The sequence below is a fragment of the Hyposmocoma kahamanoa genome, unplaced genomic scaffold (assembly GCF_003589595.1).
Source record: "Hyposmocoma kahamanoa isolate Upper Pololo Valley unplaced genomic scaffold, ASM358959v1 92, whole genome shotgun sequence".
In the NCBI taxonomy this organism is placed as follows: domain Eukaryota; kingdom Metazoa; phylum Arthropoda; class Insecta; order Lepidoptera; family Cosmopterigidae; genus Hyposmocoma; species Hyposmocoma kahamanoa.
In genome coordinates this window covers 22,894,404-22,910,471 of record NW_020654748.1, presented here as the reverse complement: position 1 = coordinate 22,910,471, position 16,068 = coordinate 22,894,404, and the positions used below count along the sequence as shown (strand labels likewise).

General features: G+C 35.8%; 2 protein-coding genes across 2 annotated transcripts in view; both read right to left on the bottom strand.

The window, feature by feature from the left end:
* Positions 1-5,546: 5,546 nt before the first annotated feature.
* LOC113236831 (probable RNA-binding protein 46) lies at positions 5,547-11,701 on the bottom strand. Its single transcript, XM_026473029.1, has 4 exons — positions 10,912-11,701; positions 8,018-8,529; positions 7,510-7,717; positions 5,547-6,718 (listed from the first exon to the last, which is right to left on the bottom strand). The coding sequence occupies exons 1-4, from the start codon at positions 11,602-11,604 to the stop codon at positions 6,566-6,568; spliced, it is 1,566 nt and encodes a 521-aa protein (XP_026328814.1). The 5' UTR covers positions 11,605-11,701; the 3' UTR covers positions 5,547-6,565.
* A 2,823-nt stretch (positions 11,702-14,524) lies between these two features.
* Positions 14,525-16,068, bottom strand: part of LOC113236954 (vesicular glutamate transporter 1-like) — a 35,383-nt gene continuing 33,839 nt past the window's right edge. Inside the window, exons 2-3 of the mRNA XM_026473181.1 lie at positions 15,485-15,605; positions 14,525-15,113 (exon numbers count right to left, since the gene is read on the bottom strand). Of these exons, the coding sequence (XP_026328966.1) occupies positions 14,901-15,113; positions 15,485-15,605 (334 nt within the window). The 3' untranslated portion in view covers positions 14,525-14,900. The remainder of the gene's footprint in view (positions 15,114-15,484; positions 15,606-16,068) is intronic.

Genomic DNA, 16,068 nt, shown 5'->3' with positions numbered 1-16,068 from the left:
TAAAGCACTAAAAACTGTTTTAATTTAATCAGGCACTTCGTAAAAGTTTCAATCGGTTATATTTTTTAACTAATGTAGATAGCAAGTGTATATATTACCTTTCATTCATGAAAGTAGCAAACAGGTAGCAATTATTGGTAATACATACTTCTGGAAAATCTGCACCCTTCATGCTGAACAAAGTGGCGACTGGCCACCATGATATCAGAATGGCTGGTCAATTATTTTCTTAAATTTCTCAGAATACATCAACGGTAGCAATTATTTAGAAAAGGTAGGAAATAGTAGCAAATAGGTAGCAATTGTTGAATATACACTCAGTGCCAGACGCCACAGGCGACCAGCCATCCTGACAGTCGTATCTTGGAAGTTAAGGCCCATTGTCTGCCTTGCATAAGGCATAATATACATGATTATGCAATATTCAATGCGACAATCACGTATACGCGTCTAAACATTTTTTATCTTTTTTCATAAATATGACTTGACATGTTCTAGAAAAATATTCCCAAAATCACAATAACAATTTTATATTATTCACCAGAGGAATGTGACAAACCAAACGAATATTACACATGCGCTGGTGCGTGTGACAACTGTCCTATCAAGAACATAAAGTGTAACGAGTGCTACTGTGATTATGTCTATGCGAGGGGCGGAGAAGGCAACTGTATTCCTATCTCTTAATGCCGTTAGTACAAAATGCAGTTTCCATAAATGCACAATCGACAACTTCTATTCAAGCAAAACAATCCTAACAGAGTATTGCTGAATCCTAATCAGTCAAGTAGCTCTTGACTAGCTTTGGAGAACATCTAGGAAAAATCTTTAGAGAATGACATAGACACTTATTTTTGAAGTTTAAGTAACTAAAATCCGCTTACTTTTACGCGGATAAGTGATAAAATATTTCTTTTTAAATATCATAAAAAACCATAACCCAGTTTTACAACATTGAAATTGTTTAATGAATGATATTTTAGCTATGCATAGTTACGGTAAGTTCCGATAAGCCGAACAAGTCAACTAATTTTGATTGTTTTTATGAGTATTTTGTGCTACTTATATACAAGTATAGATACAGCTACAAGGAGTGACAGAGTGGTTAAAACTACCAAATTTTATTTAATTCATTACTTTTTTCGAATTCCGGAAAAGTAATTATTTACAAAAGGTAGCAATTCTTGAATATACACTCAGTGCCAGATGCGACAGGCGACCAGCCATCCTGACGGTCACGATGTCCACTGGTGGCGCCACCGCCATCCGCACATGAAGTCCTCGGATCCATAGTTTTAATTACATATAATTTAATGAATTAAGTAGAAATCATTGTAAATAAAATAATAAACGATTATTAATTTCTCGCAATCCTAGAATTACTAATTAGAAATGTATTATGTAAAATAATTATACCACACCACTTAGTTCCACTTTCAAGATACTACTAAAATTAATACTTCCTCTTTATATTCTTGTTTAGAACTGATAGCTTGATGCGGTGTTCGATTTATTATTAATTCCAAATAGATTTTCATTACGTAGTAAATATAAACGATTGAAAAGTTTACGAAGAAGTACCAACGCTTACCCTTTGTATTATGGTAATAAAGCACTAAACTGTTACCGTTGCTTTTTTAATTTAGTCAGGCGCTTCGTAAAATATTCAATCGGTTATATTTTTTTTAACTAATGTAGATAAGAAGCGTATTCCTTCCATTCGCGAAGGTAGCAAATAGGTAGCAGTTATTGGTAGTACATACTTCTGGAAAATCTGCTACCTTCACGCTGAACAAAGTGTCGACCAGCCATCCTAACGTCAGAATAGCAGCTGGTCAATGATTTTTTTTTATTTCTCAGAATATTGGTAGCAATTATTTAGTAAAGGTAGCAAATAAGTAGCAATTCTTGAATACACTCAGTGCCAGACGCGACAGGCGACCAGCCATCCTGACTGTCACCTTGTACTGCTTTCGTTACACTAGTCAAATTTCAACAAAAACTCGGCCATGGTCACGCTGGGATAAGGCACACAACAGTGGCCCACCAGCGATCCTGATATCAAAATGGCTGGTCAATTATTTTTTTTAATTTCTCAGAATATATCAAAGGTAGCAAATAGAAAACAGGTTGCAATTCTTGAATATCTCTCAGTGCCAGAAGCCATAGGCAACCTCCCATCCTACCTATATGGTTACGTTGCATCGTTACTTCGATACGGACTTGTGATTTGGGGAAATTCAACAGAAGTAAATTGTTTACAGCACAAAAAAAATGTGTACGGGCAATGTGTGGTTTAGGACCCCATAAATCTTGTAGACCGTTATTTAAGTATCTTAACATTTTACCGCTGCCTTGTATGTACATCTTTGAAGTATCCAATTTTGTAAAAAAATAATAAACTTTTTTAAAAAACGCGAGACATTCACAATATAAATGTAAGGGGTCCAGACAGATTAGTTTGCAATAGTTATACTAAACTAAGTTACTACCAGAAACAGTGCGGGGCCATGTGTGTGAGGATATATAATCTTTACCCTCTGATATAAAAATGATAAATAATAATCTTCGATTTAAACGTCAGCTGATGTCATGGCTAAGAGAAAAAAAATCTATTTATTTAAGACTTCTTTACATATAATTCTCAATAAATTTGACCACTTAACTTATTTGATAAGAAATGTATTTATATTTTTTGACATCTTCATGACATGGCAATAACTTACTATTATAATCATTGACTTACAAATATTATCTTTATGAATGATAGGACTTGCTTTTGAATTGTTTAGCTGCCAATATGTTGACATTCATAGATTTGCATGCCGATAGCGGTAAAATATGAGTACTGTTTTATTATGTACACTTATACCACCTATTGTGAACCATATTTTAAGCAAATAATTTTCATTCATTCATTCATTCATATAGGTCACAAAGAAATGAACATAAAAAAAAATAAAAAAATGCGAAATAGGAACATTTATTTAAGTTAACCAATATGTTATACAAGCGGCAACGCATTGTCTCTGTTTATACTGCTGTATAAACACAAGTAAGCATTGCAAACACATTACAAAATGTAATTGTGATTTAAAAACAAAAATTTTGACCTTAACTATAATAGCTCAATAAGTCTACAAAGAAATAACACTAAATCTTTGCTACACTGATAAAAAACCATTAACTTATTACAAGCGAACAGAGATTTAAAAAATAACAAATTTAGAGCTTTTACTTATTACAAGTCTATTTAAAAAAAACCGAATTCTTCACAGTCTTCAATTAGTGACGTGAAGTATGCAATGACATTTTAATAACAGCCATAGTAGGGCCATTTTTGAACCTTAATTATTACAAGTAAACTATACTTGCCATTACTAAAACAAATGATAAGAGTCCTCAACTAGAACAGTAGGTACTCATTTACTGCGAGGTTTGCAATTAAATAACAATTGGCAAAAAAGAGCAACTTTTGCTAAAAGAATATTTGCTACACTGCTATGTAACCATTAGGCTCAACTTACAGTGGCGGCGCAACTCAATGGAAGCGAATTTTTGTAACGATGTACATAGCACTATGAACTTTATTTTCAATTGCATAATGTACAAATTATATATGGGCCAAAAATCAAGTCGCTAGTCTTCCGGCGCATGCTCGCGAGAATTCCACAGCGGCCGTCGGCGACGCCTGTCGGTACTGCGAAAAGCGAAGTAAAGGGGGCTACTCTCGATCTCCGTCCGAAACAATTACTGTCACATAAGTAATATTCGACAAAATTAAAAGACAAGTATGAAGCTTCATTCGCATGACGCGTCTTTTCATTTGGTCAAGTATTGCTTATTTGGCAGTAATTGTTTCGGACAGATGTCGGACGGAGGTCGAGAGTAGACCCCCAGATGCAGTGTGCGAAATAGATTGTGTACGCTGTTGTTGCGACGAAATAGATTATGGGTTCAGATTAAAAGTTAATCTATTTGGTACAAAAATATGATTGTATAATGTAAGTTAAAAACTACTAAGACAAAAATTTCTAAGAATAATGCGTGGAGAAAAGTTGGTGGGAGGAAATGAATTTAGCTGGTAAGTTAAAAAAATACAGCTCCACATTGTTTTTGTTCTATTGGTTTGTAATAAGCAAAGGTCGGAAACTGGCGTTACATATACACGTGTAGAAATATAGCTACAAGCAGTGACATAGGTTGTTAAAACTACGTCATATTCGTTGTTCTCAGCCTAATTACCGAAGCCATTGTTTTTTCTCGCTATACCCAATAACATTGAAATATGAATAACTAACTAAGCTAAACTTATATATATTTAGATGGCATTAGTAAAGATAAAGTAGTTTTCGAGTTAATAAGAAAAATCTGTTTCCATAAATGGAAACGGGAATTAGATTTCATTTCAAATATTTTTAAGATTACCGTATCCATGGCTACGGTAATTAGATCTAAATACTGTTCCCATAAAATATTTGCTTAATAACCACTTTGTCTATTTTAATGCGCCTCAAGGCGCTGTCGCGAGAAATCTCGGGAATCGCGGGGAATCACGAGCATTCCCGCGCATGTTCGAGCATTGCCGCGAATGCTCGAGCATTTCAGCGACAGGGCGCGTCTTCTCGCGAAGCGAGGCGAAGTTGACGCTTCTGTTCTGGCGCAAATTGAAGCCTTAAGAGCACACACACAGCGACTTATACATTGCGGCGGAATGGAAGCGTCAACTCGCCTTGTTGCGAGTGTGCGATAGAAGGCGCGCGCGGTCGCTGGAATGCTCGACCATTCAATTCAGAGCTTTCTCGCTACTGCGCCTTGAGGCGCATTAGAATAGACAAAGTGGTTTTCCAATTATTTAGCAAATATTTTATGAAACAGTAATTGGAATTACTTCCCGTTTTCATTTGTGGAAACATATTTTAAGATGTCTTAATAACTCGAAAACTACTTATCTATTCCAATGCCATTTAAACTTAAAGTTATTCATATTTCAATGTTATTGGGTACAGCGAGAAAAATCAATGGTTTCGGTAATTAGGCTTAGAACACCGAATGTGACAATGGCCGATATTTGGTGGTTTTAACAACCTATGTCACTCCTTGTAACCTTTTTCCGTCCTACGCTTATTACAAACCAATAGAACAAAAACAATGTGGAGCTACATTTTTTTAAATTGCCAGTTAAATTAATTTCCTCAGCAACATTTCTCCATGCATTATTGTTAGAATTTTTGTCAGTGTAGTATTTAGCTTTTACATTCTACAATCATATTTTTGTACCAAATAGATTAACTTTTTATCTGAATTCATAATCGATTTCGTCGCAACACCAGCGTACATAATCTATTTCGTCGACGTTTGATGTCACATTGCGCCTGCCCTCGCGCCGTTTCCAAGCGTCGCCGACAGCAGCTGGGTAATTATCCGGCATGCACCGGAAGACGCGAGACTTGTTTTTTGGCTCGTATCTAATTTGCACGTTATGCAATTGAAAATAGAATACTTTACGCTATGTACAACATCGTTACAAAAATTCTCTTCCATTCCGTTCCGCCGCATATACATTGAGCCTTAATAAAACTGTAATTGTGGTTAAAAATACGAGCCCTCAACTAGAAGAGTATTCAATTACTACAAGTACTGAAAACCCGTCAGAAAAAAGGTCCCTTTTGTACACCGCAATAAATTCTTTGCTACACCGCACCGTTATAAAACCATTCACTTATGTAAACTAAATTCTTCTGATCTATTTATAGAATCAACTAACGTCAAGAGACAATAATGAAAACCTATAATTGTGCGTCTTTTTTACGAGTCAAACAATTTGTAATAGTAGTCAAAGTTGTTACGTCATATTACAAAATAGAATATGAAGCTGTCAAAAGTTATCAATAATGGTGTTCGTCAACTTTGGTCAGAAGTTAGCTACAAGTAAATAAACTAAAAAAGGTCATACAATGTCTGATTTGAGGCGCCTAAAACCTAGCCATTTCATGAACCAAATGCATATTTCCATGTTCAAAAAACTGCACATTTTCTATAAAAAAGATTACTTAGTAAAGTTTTTCTTAAAACATCTTGAAAATCCAAACCGTTAAACAAGAATCAAGCTAAACTCTGATTAATAACATAACACATAAAACAACAAAATTTACTTGGCTTTCTTTAGTTAGAAACTTAAATTATTTGCTCAAGAAACAACACTATTTCTATAGCCAAGAAACTTAAAACTTTTTTGTAATATTTTTACATATAAAAAAACGCTACCTTACAAGGCTACAATGCGCGAGCTTTCCTATACTGGATTTCCAAAAAACTAGACTCAGAAAATTTTTAGCTACATCACAATAGATAAATGTTAAATGTTTATAAACTTGTGCAAAGAATGAAAAGACATTTTTCATTTTTGCTAAAGTCAACACTGCAAGAGCCAGTATAAGGCGAGTTTATGCTTTAAACAAGTTACTAGCCAGTATAAGAAGACATTTATCACATATAGACAATGCACTGTAGATCAATTTTTAAACGCCGAACGGTTCTCCAAATAGTAGGCAGGTAGACACAGTTACAGATAGGCATAATGGGGCGGCGGGCGAGTGTAAATTTGTGTGTTAATGTAGTCATACGGGCTAACGCAGGCGGGCAAAGTTGGAATGATCGGAGGGTACATTGGCGGCAGTGTTGGAGTGGATTGTTGGATCAGGTCTGTTCGTAGCATCTGGAAATTTTAAAGTGCGTTTGTTACAATTGGTACATAGATTATTAAAAGGGTGTAGAGAGTAGATTCCACTTGTTCTTCAGCATTAGATACAATCATTGACTTACAAATAAATGGACGACGGGTCTAATACAAAAACCACGAAAAAAATGTCCCAAGTCGAACCTATTCGAAATTTAAATTGTTATGTCATCGCCGTATCGCGCTGTCAGTAGAACAAATGAAGACTAAAGCGGAGTTTGGCGCTCTGTATACGATTTTAGCGCCTTACAAGTGCGGACACTTTTTAGCGCGGACCCGACGTCCATATAATTGTAAGTCAATGGATACAATACACAAATTTTCAGTTCTCGGAAGCGTTTCAACATTTCATACAAAATACGAAGATGAAGAGCTGAAAGTTCGTTGAGGAGTGTAAAACTAGAGTTTAAATTTTAATGGTACTCTAATTTATTCTCTTGGCACTATGAGACAATGCACAGGAGGAACATGCGGCGAGTTTACGCTATAGTATAACGACTTAGCAAGCAATATGTTCGCTATTTTGTCTTTGTATAAGTACTGCACTAAGAGACTAAAATGAATGGAGTTTAAATAAGTCTCAAAAACGAATGATGTTTAAAGAAGTCTCAAAAACAATACCATGAGCTCCTAGAACGGCCGTCATACAAACATTTTTCATTCTTATTTGTTGGCCGAGCTTCAGCGGAGGGTTTAACTCCAACAGTCCGCCCGCAGCCGACTTACGCGTCTTAAGAAAGCAACAGGTTTCGATAAAAGAATTTAATAACCTTAATGCAATGTAGCGCAGTCTCCGCAGCCTCCACCTGCGCCTGCTGCAGCGAGGAGCACGGCCGCGTGACGAGCGGGCCGATGCGGCGCGGCGACAGCAGCAGGGGCGCGCCCACGCCCGACAGCTCTAGTCGGCACACCCACACTTCGGCGCCGGTGCTGGTCATGTACTTCTGGTAGTCGTAGACGGGGGGCGCCCACATGTACCTGAAATACAATTAAATCGCAACTAACTTACAACGACGAGACAAAACCAGCCTTATTGGTCTGTAGCAATCTCTTCTAGACAATCTACTGACGAAATTTGGTATTTCTTTTGTGAATGGCGACTGCGATTTTATTATTTTAAAGGTCAACTTAAACTATGGAACTTGTCTTCTTGTGAGGTCATGCAAATTCAATTGATGACAATCGGTTGCTTTATGAGTTCATGGTAGGCCTCCTGTTGTCTACCAGTGAGACGTGTTATTAGACAGTATATTTTAGTACAGTTATAATATATACTACCTTTTACACATAGCATCCAGCTTAGCAGGAGCGAGCGAGTAGTAATTGTCTTTTGGTGGTGTATACTGGTACTGCGGGAACCTTGAATCCTTCATATTGGGTGGTGATCCACAAGAAGATTCCCCTGCACAGGCAGATCCGAATCCTTCATCTTCCTTTGGCGAGTTTGCATATTCCTTCTGCTCCAAGTGCTGATTGTAAAGCAAGAGTGTTTGAGTCAAGTCCAAACTATTATTGAACTTCGCATTGCCTTTATGTAGCTTTTGTATCTTATATAGCTCTCGGTCTACAGGTTTAGCCCAACGTATTTCAATATTACTGCCGTCAACTTCAGCATTGTCCAACTTAGACATCGCAAGCTCAGCATGCTCTCGCTCATAGAAATGTATGAATGCATAGTCATAAATCTTTTTAACTCTTTCAATTTTATTGTCAATCGCGTTTTCGAAAACCGTTTGAATTGTTTCAGGGGTTGTTCCTATTTTAAAGTTTCTTACATAGAGCACTTTAACCTGGAATATAAAGGAAACTTTTCTAAGTATCTTAATTGGAAGTTTGCAGAAATGATCCAATCCTCTACTATCACCACAAAATTTTTAATCTTTGCTACATAAATATTAGTTGCTGCCGATCTGATCAATGGATAGATGTAGAGACCATAATATTTTTTTTTTAATAAAAAATAAGTGACATTTGACCTCCATCTCACCTGATGGAGTGACGATGAGGTCGAGGATGTAGCATGCACACCTAATTATGAGAGTATTTAATTGTTTTGTAATACTGTTAGTGTTATATAGGTCTTAAAGTGAAGGGGGCACTATGGAAATGAGACAATGTTTTTAACTCTTTATAAGAATGTTATTGTAATTTGAATTTGACGCTTGTTTCAAATAGAATAGACCTAAATAAAGAATTCATAAAGTTTTTTGTCTATGGCCAATAATTATAGAGAAATTTGGCGGGAAATTTTTATTTACTAGGAGGTCAGCACAGAAATTTTATAAAAAATATTAGTGCTCGTTTTGAATAGATTACATCTAGATACACACTTTGTTCTTAAACATTTTTGTCCATGTCTGATAGTTTTTGAATAAACTGAAAAAAAAAAAAACCCACAGGAGGGGATTGAATCCACTCAGAAATGCAATCAAATTCGCTTCAGCTTTTCCATATACTAAACCTAACCTAAACCCACACGAGGGGGTGGAATCAAATCGAAAAAGCAATCAAATTGATTGTATAACGAAAGTAGTAAAACAATCGAAATTTTTCTTAGTGCTAGGCTTCACAGTAAATAAAAATTATTTGATAATTCTCAGGCATAGAGGGACAATTGTAAAAATAAAAAATGTTTTGATCTAATTATTATTATTTATATTTTGTTTAGATCTATTCGACTTGAAACAAGCATTAAAAACAAATAATTTTTTGTTCAAAGTCCCGTTTCCATAGTGCCCCCTATTGTACAGTCCAACTATTACATAACTCTACAGAGCACTTCTGCCTTAGACTGTTTAATTTAAAATTCTCACGTGATAGTTACTAAACACATTCTTGCGTCAGGCAGGAATAGCTTTAGAATGCCAACTAAGGTACTCGCAGGAGACTGGTTGAAATAAGCACATGCTCAACTTTAAGGTCAGTGACGCAAATAAGACTTCTCAGTTTAATAGAATTTTAATGTCAATATTGCCTTCTATAGAGTCTTTGACACTCACCCCTGAACAGGCACAAGCAAAATAAAAATATAGAGCTAAACAATCCTAATTCGGTTGCTGGTTGCAGTGTTGTAAAGCACTACAGGCCTTGAATAATAATATCAATACCTGATAATAATAATACTTGATTAGACAATACCAAGAAAATAACATTTCTGTAGCAAAATATACAAATTTGAGGTGATAAAATATGGGGTTATTTCTGTTTGACTATAACCAATTAAGAGAGAATACAATTTTTTACTACTAGTATTTTTCTTACATTTCTACATCAGCTATAATCAGTGATCCGAATTGAAGGAATTAATTTAACTAAACTAAAGAATAACATGGATATTCCCTTCTAAAAATCCCAGGACTTCTCTGATCTGATTATACTCCAATATGCATATTATTTAATGAAATTTGAGAACATTGGCGAGAAACTATTATTTCCTATTAAGCATTTGGTACAAATTAATGTCTCCAAAAATTAAATTGTAGTTGGCGTTTCAATTTATTGTTATAATTTATTCAATTTAAATATGTTAACCATTTAAAAAATAACACGAGACAACTTATACTTTTGATTGTTTAGAAAAGAAACAGTAAAATACGAATATTTATACACATTGATGACAAAATGGGTATGTCCATACTAAGAAAACGTTCATGCTTTAGGTAGATAACTCCCTCAATTCAGATAACTGACCATAATACATGGAGCCACTTGAAGAAACTGGACAAGTCCCTTAGTTTGTTATGGTAACAGTAAAATTGGTCATTGAAACCCAATGTCCTTGCTTATCTGGGCAAAATATAAAAGTAATATGATATGTAAACAATGAACAGCTGCGTGACTGTTATACACCTACTTGCCTAGACTATACCATTCAAGTTTACTACAGCAAAGTAATAGGCAGGGCATAAAAGAAAAGAAAGAAAATTCGCTATTGCTGTCAGAAAGCGGTGACCAGTACACAGCTTGAGATGTCTTTAAAGAATTAAAATCGGCAAATGGCAGAGCATATAATAGAATGTCTTGCTTTATAATCTTATCTTCGGTGTTCTTAACTAAGGAAAATTACGAAGGTATTATGACTTTTACACTTAAAAGTTTGGACCAGTGCGAGATCCGTGCCCATCAATGCAGCAGCACATTAATACAGTCCACGAATTAAAGTTAGAACTTACCCGTTTCATCTGCTCATCGTCAACGTCTGGTTCAGGCTCGGCCCAGTCCACCATCACTTCTTGATCCCATATCTTGACACAACCAGGTACGAGCGCACGCCTTGCCATGGCCGCAGCCCGGTGCGACGTGAACTCCACAAACGCGAAACCTCGGTTCAACCTTCGATCGAAGCAGTTCTTATACAGGATTACGTTAACAATCCCTTGAACACGTTTAGAAAGCTCTTCCATAATCTCTTCCTTCGTTTTGCTCCTTGGAATCCCACCGACGAATAGTCGGCAATTGTCTACAGACTTTACGACGCCAATCTGCCTGCCAGGTCGTATTTCGTAACCGTTCAGCTCCTTGATGGCCCTGTAGGCCTCAACTCGAGTCGTGTACGTTACGAAGGCGTATCCTCTGTTCGATCCAGAAAAATCCATCATCAACCGCAGTTCGTATATCTTTCCAAACCGAGAGAAGATCGGCACCAGCTCGTCTTCGAAGATCTCTCGTGGCAGTTTCCCAATAAAAACTTCACTGCCTCTGGGTGGCGGTGCACCCTCCCAGTCCGGGGGTGGCCCAAACCGTCGCTGACCGTTCTGCTGGACAATGGGGTAACCGGTCTTCTCCATCAGGTCAAGTAGTTTATAAGTCAACACGTTGCCAGGGTTCTTCACTAAAGCGTTCATGGTAAAAGCATAGATACTCATGCACAATCAAAATCAAAATGACGAAAAAGCGGTTTCTCAAAGCCGCGGCTCTCTTTATACTTTGCCGACAAAGTGTTGCGGCGGCTATGACGTCACGGCAAGTTCGAAAATGCCGGCGAGATTCGATGAAGTTTTTATACTTTTATGTTTATTAATTTCAAAAAACTACAATTCTATAGATTGTATCACATACTAAGAAATAAGCAATATTAATTAATCATTTGCTAGTTATATCTTTGGAAATGTGTTTAAACTCAAGAAAAAAGTACTTAAGTTCAGAATTGTTCGGCGACACAAGCTCCAATAGGTGTCTACAATTTTGTCAAAATGTTTGAATATTTTTATTTTTTAAATTCCTTTAATATGTCCAATATTCTTTAGTATAATCAAACAATTATTATAAAAAGAAGTAACAAATTTTTCAGTTATACCTTGTTTAATTTTAACATTAAAAGTTTAAAAAAATTCAAAGCTTATGAAACGCGGGAAATTTAAGTATTTTCATATATATTTGTCTGATTTACCAACAATGACGTAAACGGCTAGTTTTCAATTGTTATTCAAGGCACACATATTTGGTATTACTTAATACAAAAACAAATTATTATACTTCAGGTTCTAAATCAACTTCTCTGCGCTGCCAAGAGATGGCGCTGTACAAAATAAAATGTCTTGATCGCTTTTAGCTTGTTCCAAGGGTTCGTATAGCGTGCCAGCAATATTTCGCGACTGCAGTCGCACCGACTCACTGCTTGCTACTTGTTTTAACATGTAGAACTAAATGGTTTAGTGCAGCGTGCCCTCGTGCAGTCTTGCAACGATCAGTAAGTCGTCGCAAGTCGCTTGCGACTACTACTGGATGGTCAATTAATGCTCCTATTAATTATTAGATTATTACATAAATAAATAAAATTATAATAATGGACCCCAGATAGGTCAATTGATGCAGTTCGTAAGCGATGCAGAATATTAATTGGATGAATGTTAAATCTCCTTATCTTTCCTATGGCACGGACCCGTAAAATGGAATTTTCCAACAATAAAAGTTCTGATATATCCATTTTCCTGTAGGGATGATAATTCTTCGAAAATTCACAAAGTTATCGGTCGGTCGCCGGCAGTGTTTCGTCGCTAGTTGCCCGCATGCTGCACAGTATTTAGTCGTTAGAAGTCGTTGTGAGTCGATGCAACCGAGTCGCCACATATCGCCCGCACGCTACACGAGCCCTAAAGTTTCCTTTGATCATTATTGGTAAAGAATAATAGAATATGAGAATAGTTGATTTGACAGTTAGTTTAGGAACTACAGGTAGATAGATAAATGCGGAACATTTTATGCGACTCGAATTAAATATTTATTGATAAAATTACAATTTACATGCTCTTAATCTACTTACAACACACAAACACAATAATTACAAATTCGGGTATTTGTAACGTTACATTTTAAACATCAAAATATACAGATAATCACATATAACTACGCTAAGCTCTAATTTGGCATAAGAGAACAATATCTTCAACATTTTTGTAATTGCGAACTAACTATAGTTGAAAGAAGAATAATACTATAATATTGTTGTTTCGTAGGCAAACGGGTTAATTCAGGCTAGCATCGCTAACAACTCGAGGCGGTTGGTTTCTTTGAAAAAATAAATGTATATTTATTATATATATTTATTAATCTATTAGGTTATTTCCAATATGTAGCAATAGCGAAAACCTAGGAACTCGAATTTGTAGTTTGGCTTTCACGTTTTCGCTTACTAACGGTAGATCCACATACGAGTGCTAGTTCCTATACAGTGTTCTCAGTAAAAAGGTAAGTTCGTTTCGCTTTTAAAAAAAATTTGCGTTAGTTATGTATATATAATGTCGGGTAAAAATTATCCGGAAAAATTCCTGAGAAATTGGTAAAATATAATTCGAAGGCTCATATTATGTTCTACGTTTAAATATATCTTTTGAAGTTATATTTAAAGTGAATTATAAAATAAAATTGTATAGTTAAAAGCAATTTAGAGTAAAACGAGATTTAAAATGATTAAACAACAGCGGAAAAATAATTTTATAGTAGTTTTATTAAGAGTTTTGTTCTGGATACAAGTCCTTTGAGCCATGTCTTCGTTTAATTATCGGGATCTTCAATAAATATTTTCCATTGTAGCCCTAATACATTATATTTTCTCTTTCTCTTAAATCACTTTATTGTCACTTTGAACAAAATCTTTGAATTCGTAATTAGTGAAATTTTCAGGATAAAATCTTTTGTAGTTTGGTTTAAAATAAGGAATATAGTTCTAACTTTCTTCATCATTATTCTTCATAATATACTTAACATAAAAATAATCTTTGTAAAAACTGTACTTTTAACTTCAAAAGCCCGCCATTCATCTTCAAAAAAACCTCATACAGTGGACTAATCTTTTTCGTTCAGTAACTTCACCTCAGGTGAAATTCGTTACTGTGAATTATGGAAAAATATAGGAATATTTTTTCTGAAAAATATTAATTTTTCAAAATTGAATTTTTTTTTCATTACCCAACACTAGTTATACATATCACAGATAAGTTGGTGGCACTCTGTAAGCTTCCTTGGAGCAACTGTGGCTATTGTTCTCTTCGGCCAAACAATAATTTTATCACAATTGCACAAAGCAGATCTTTTAAATCAAGGAACATTTTTCTATATTTTGTTGTTATTTGCCTTACATATTATAACACCCTGCCGAGCAGTGGAACGCGTAGATTTATATGATTTCATTTCACAATCCCAAACAAGGGCAATAGCGTCGCCTTGTTATTAGAACCTCGTGTGTCCACGATTTTTCCAAATCCACTTTTTCAGTTCATAACTTGCAGCAAAATTAAATGTCTATTGTAATTCATTACAGAATTGATTTTTTTAAAGGTTTCTTCCTACTTTTGAAAAATATGAAAAAAGTGTAAGGTGACGATATGTGCACTAATATTCAAAGGTATTAGAAATATTTTTTTTTTAATAATATGTTGTTAAATTTTATAGAATTGATTTACAACGTAGTTTTTTCATGAATGGATAAATCCGTCTACACGGTCGAGTGGTAGGGCCACAGTTTTCACTTACACAGGGCATACACCTCTATATAGCAACGCATACTTGACATCGCCGTCATCGTTTATTAAGATGTTCGGTATAAATCATAGATGGCGCCACTTTATCTGCTCCTCACTCAAGGCGGTTTTGCATTGTTTTATTCAGCTAAGGATTATTGATTTATGTTTTCCAGCTACTAAGTATGTGGTTAAGTGTGTGTTCATATCTCCGAGTGGTCCATAGCCTTGTTGTCGTAGCCCCTACCGATGTCGGGCGCAGTTGTGACCGAGGCGTTGTCGGTGTCGAAAGCCGGCGGTTCAGCGTCGCGTACCCACGGCTGCCGCTCGCCCGAGCAGAACATGAAGTAGATTACCGCGCCTAGAAGATAGATGGCGCTGGACAAGAAGAAAACTATACGCCATTGTTCTGCCGTCTGTGAATAAAAAGATATGTGTCAATGTGTCGCTGCGGTTAAACGTGTGTGTGTGACTTCCAGACAACCTTAGGATTAAAAGTTCAAAACGGGGATACAACCAAAGAATATCTTCTAATAGAGAGAACAATTCAATAATAATATATGAATAGTGACGCGTGTTTGTCACATTATTATGATTAATTTTAAGTAAATGGACTTGCTCTTAACCTCTATCTAGCCCTGAGGCAGAGTATCTACGACAGAACGAGCTCATACAGTAGATGCGTATTCAGTCGCATCTTAAAGATACTTGGGTTGTATGTACCCGGAAACACAGTCCCAGACTGGAGTTTCCATATAAAAGACGAGTGATATTACAAAAGCAATACCTTATTTGTAACAATGGAGCCGGCCAAAGGTGGGCTGACGATGCCCGGTATCGTCGCCACCGTGTTGGAGAGGCCCATCAACACGCTGGCGTGGGGTGGCGCGATGTCCAAGTGGTTAACACTAAAACGGATGAATACTTCATTTAACCACGGAAGTAAAAAAAAACAATAGAAACCTATTCGATTACTTTCAGAACCGCTGTCACCAAAACTCAAATTATAATAATGTTAAATGTTATGAAATCTTGATAATCAAATTGTGAACTGTTAATACACCTTAAATAATACTTTTTGTCGAAAGTTAAATATCTATTATTGCAAGATACGACGTTTTCATTTTATATTGAAATTTCATTACATGTGTTGCCATCTAGCGGCAATAGTTGAAACCAAGGACGATGAATGCCCATTAACAAAAAAGTCGACCATAGTGCTGCGGCATAAGATTTACTTTTGTTTCTTATTACAAAAAATCTATTACGATAAACAGGAAATGGAAAAATTGTTAAAATGATATGAAACACGGTAGTGTTACCATAGATAATATTAGGGGTTAAAGTATGAAATTGCCGTTTTATTGCAAT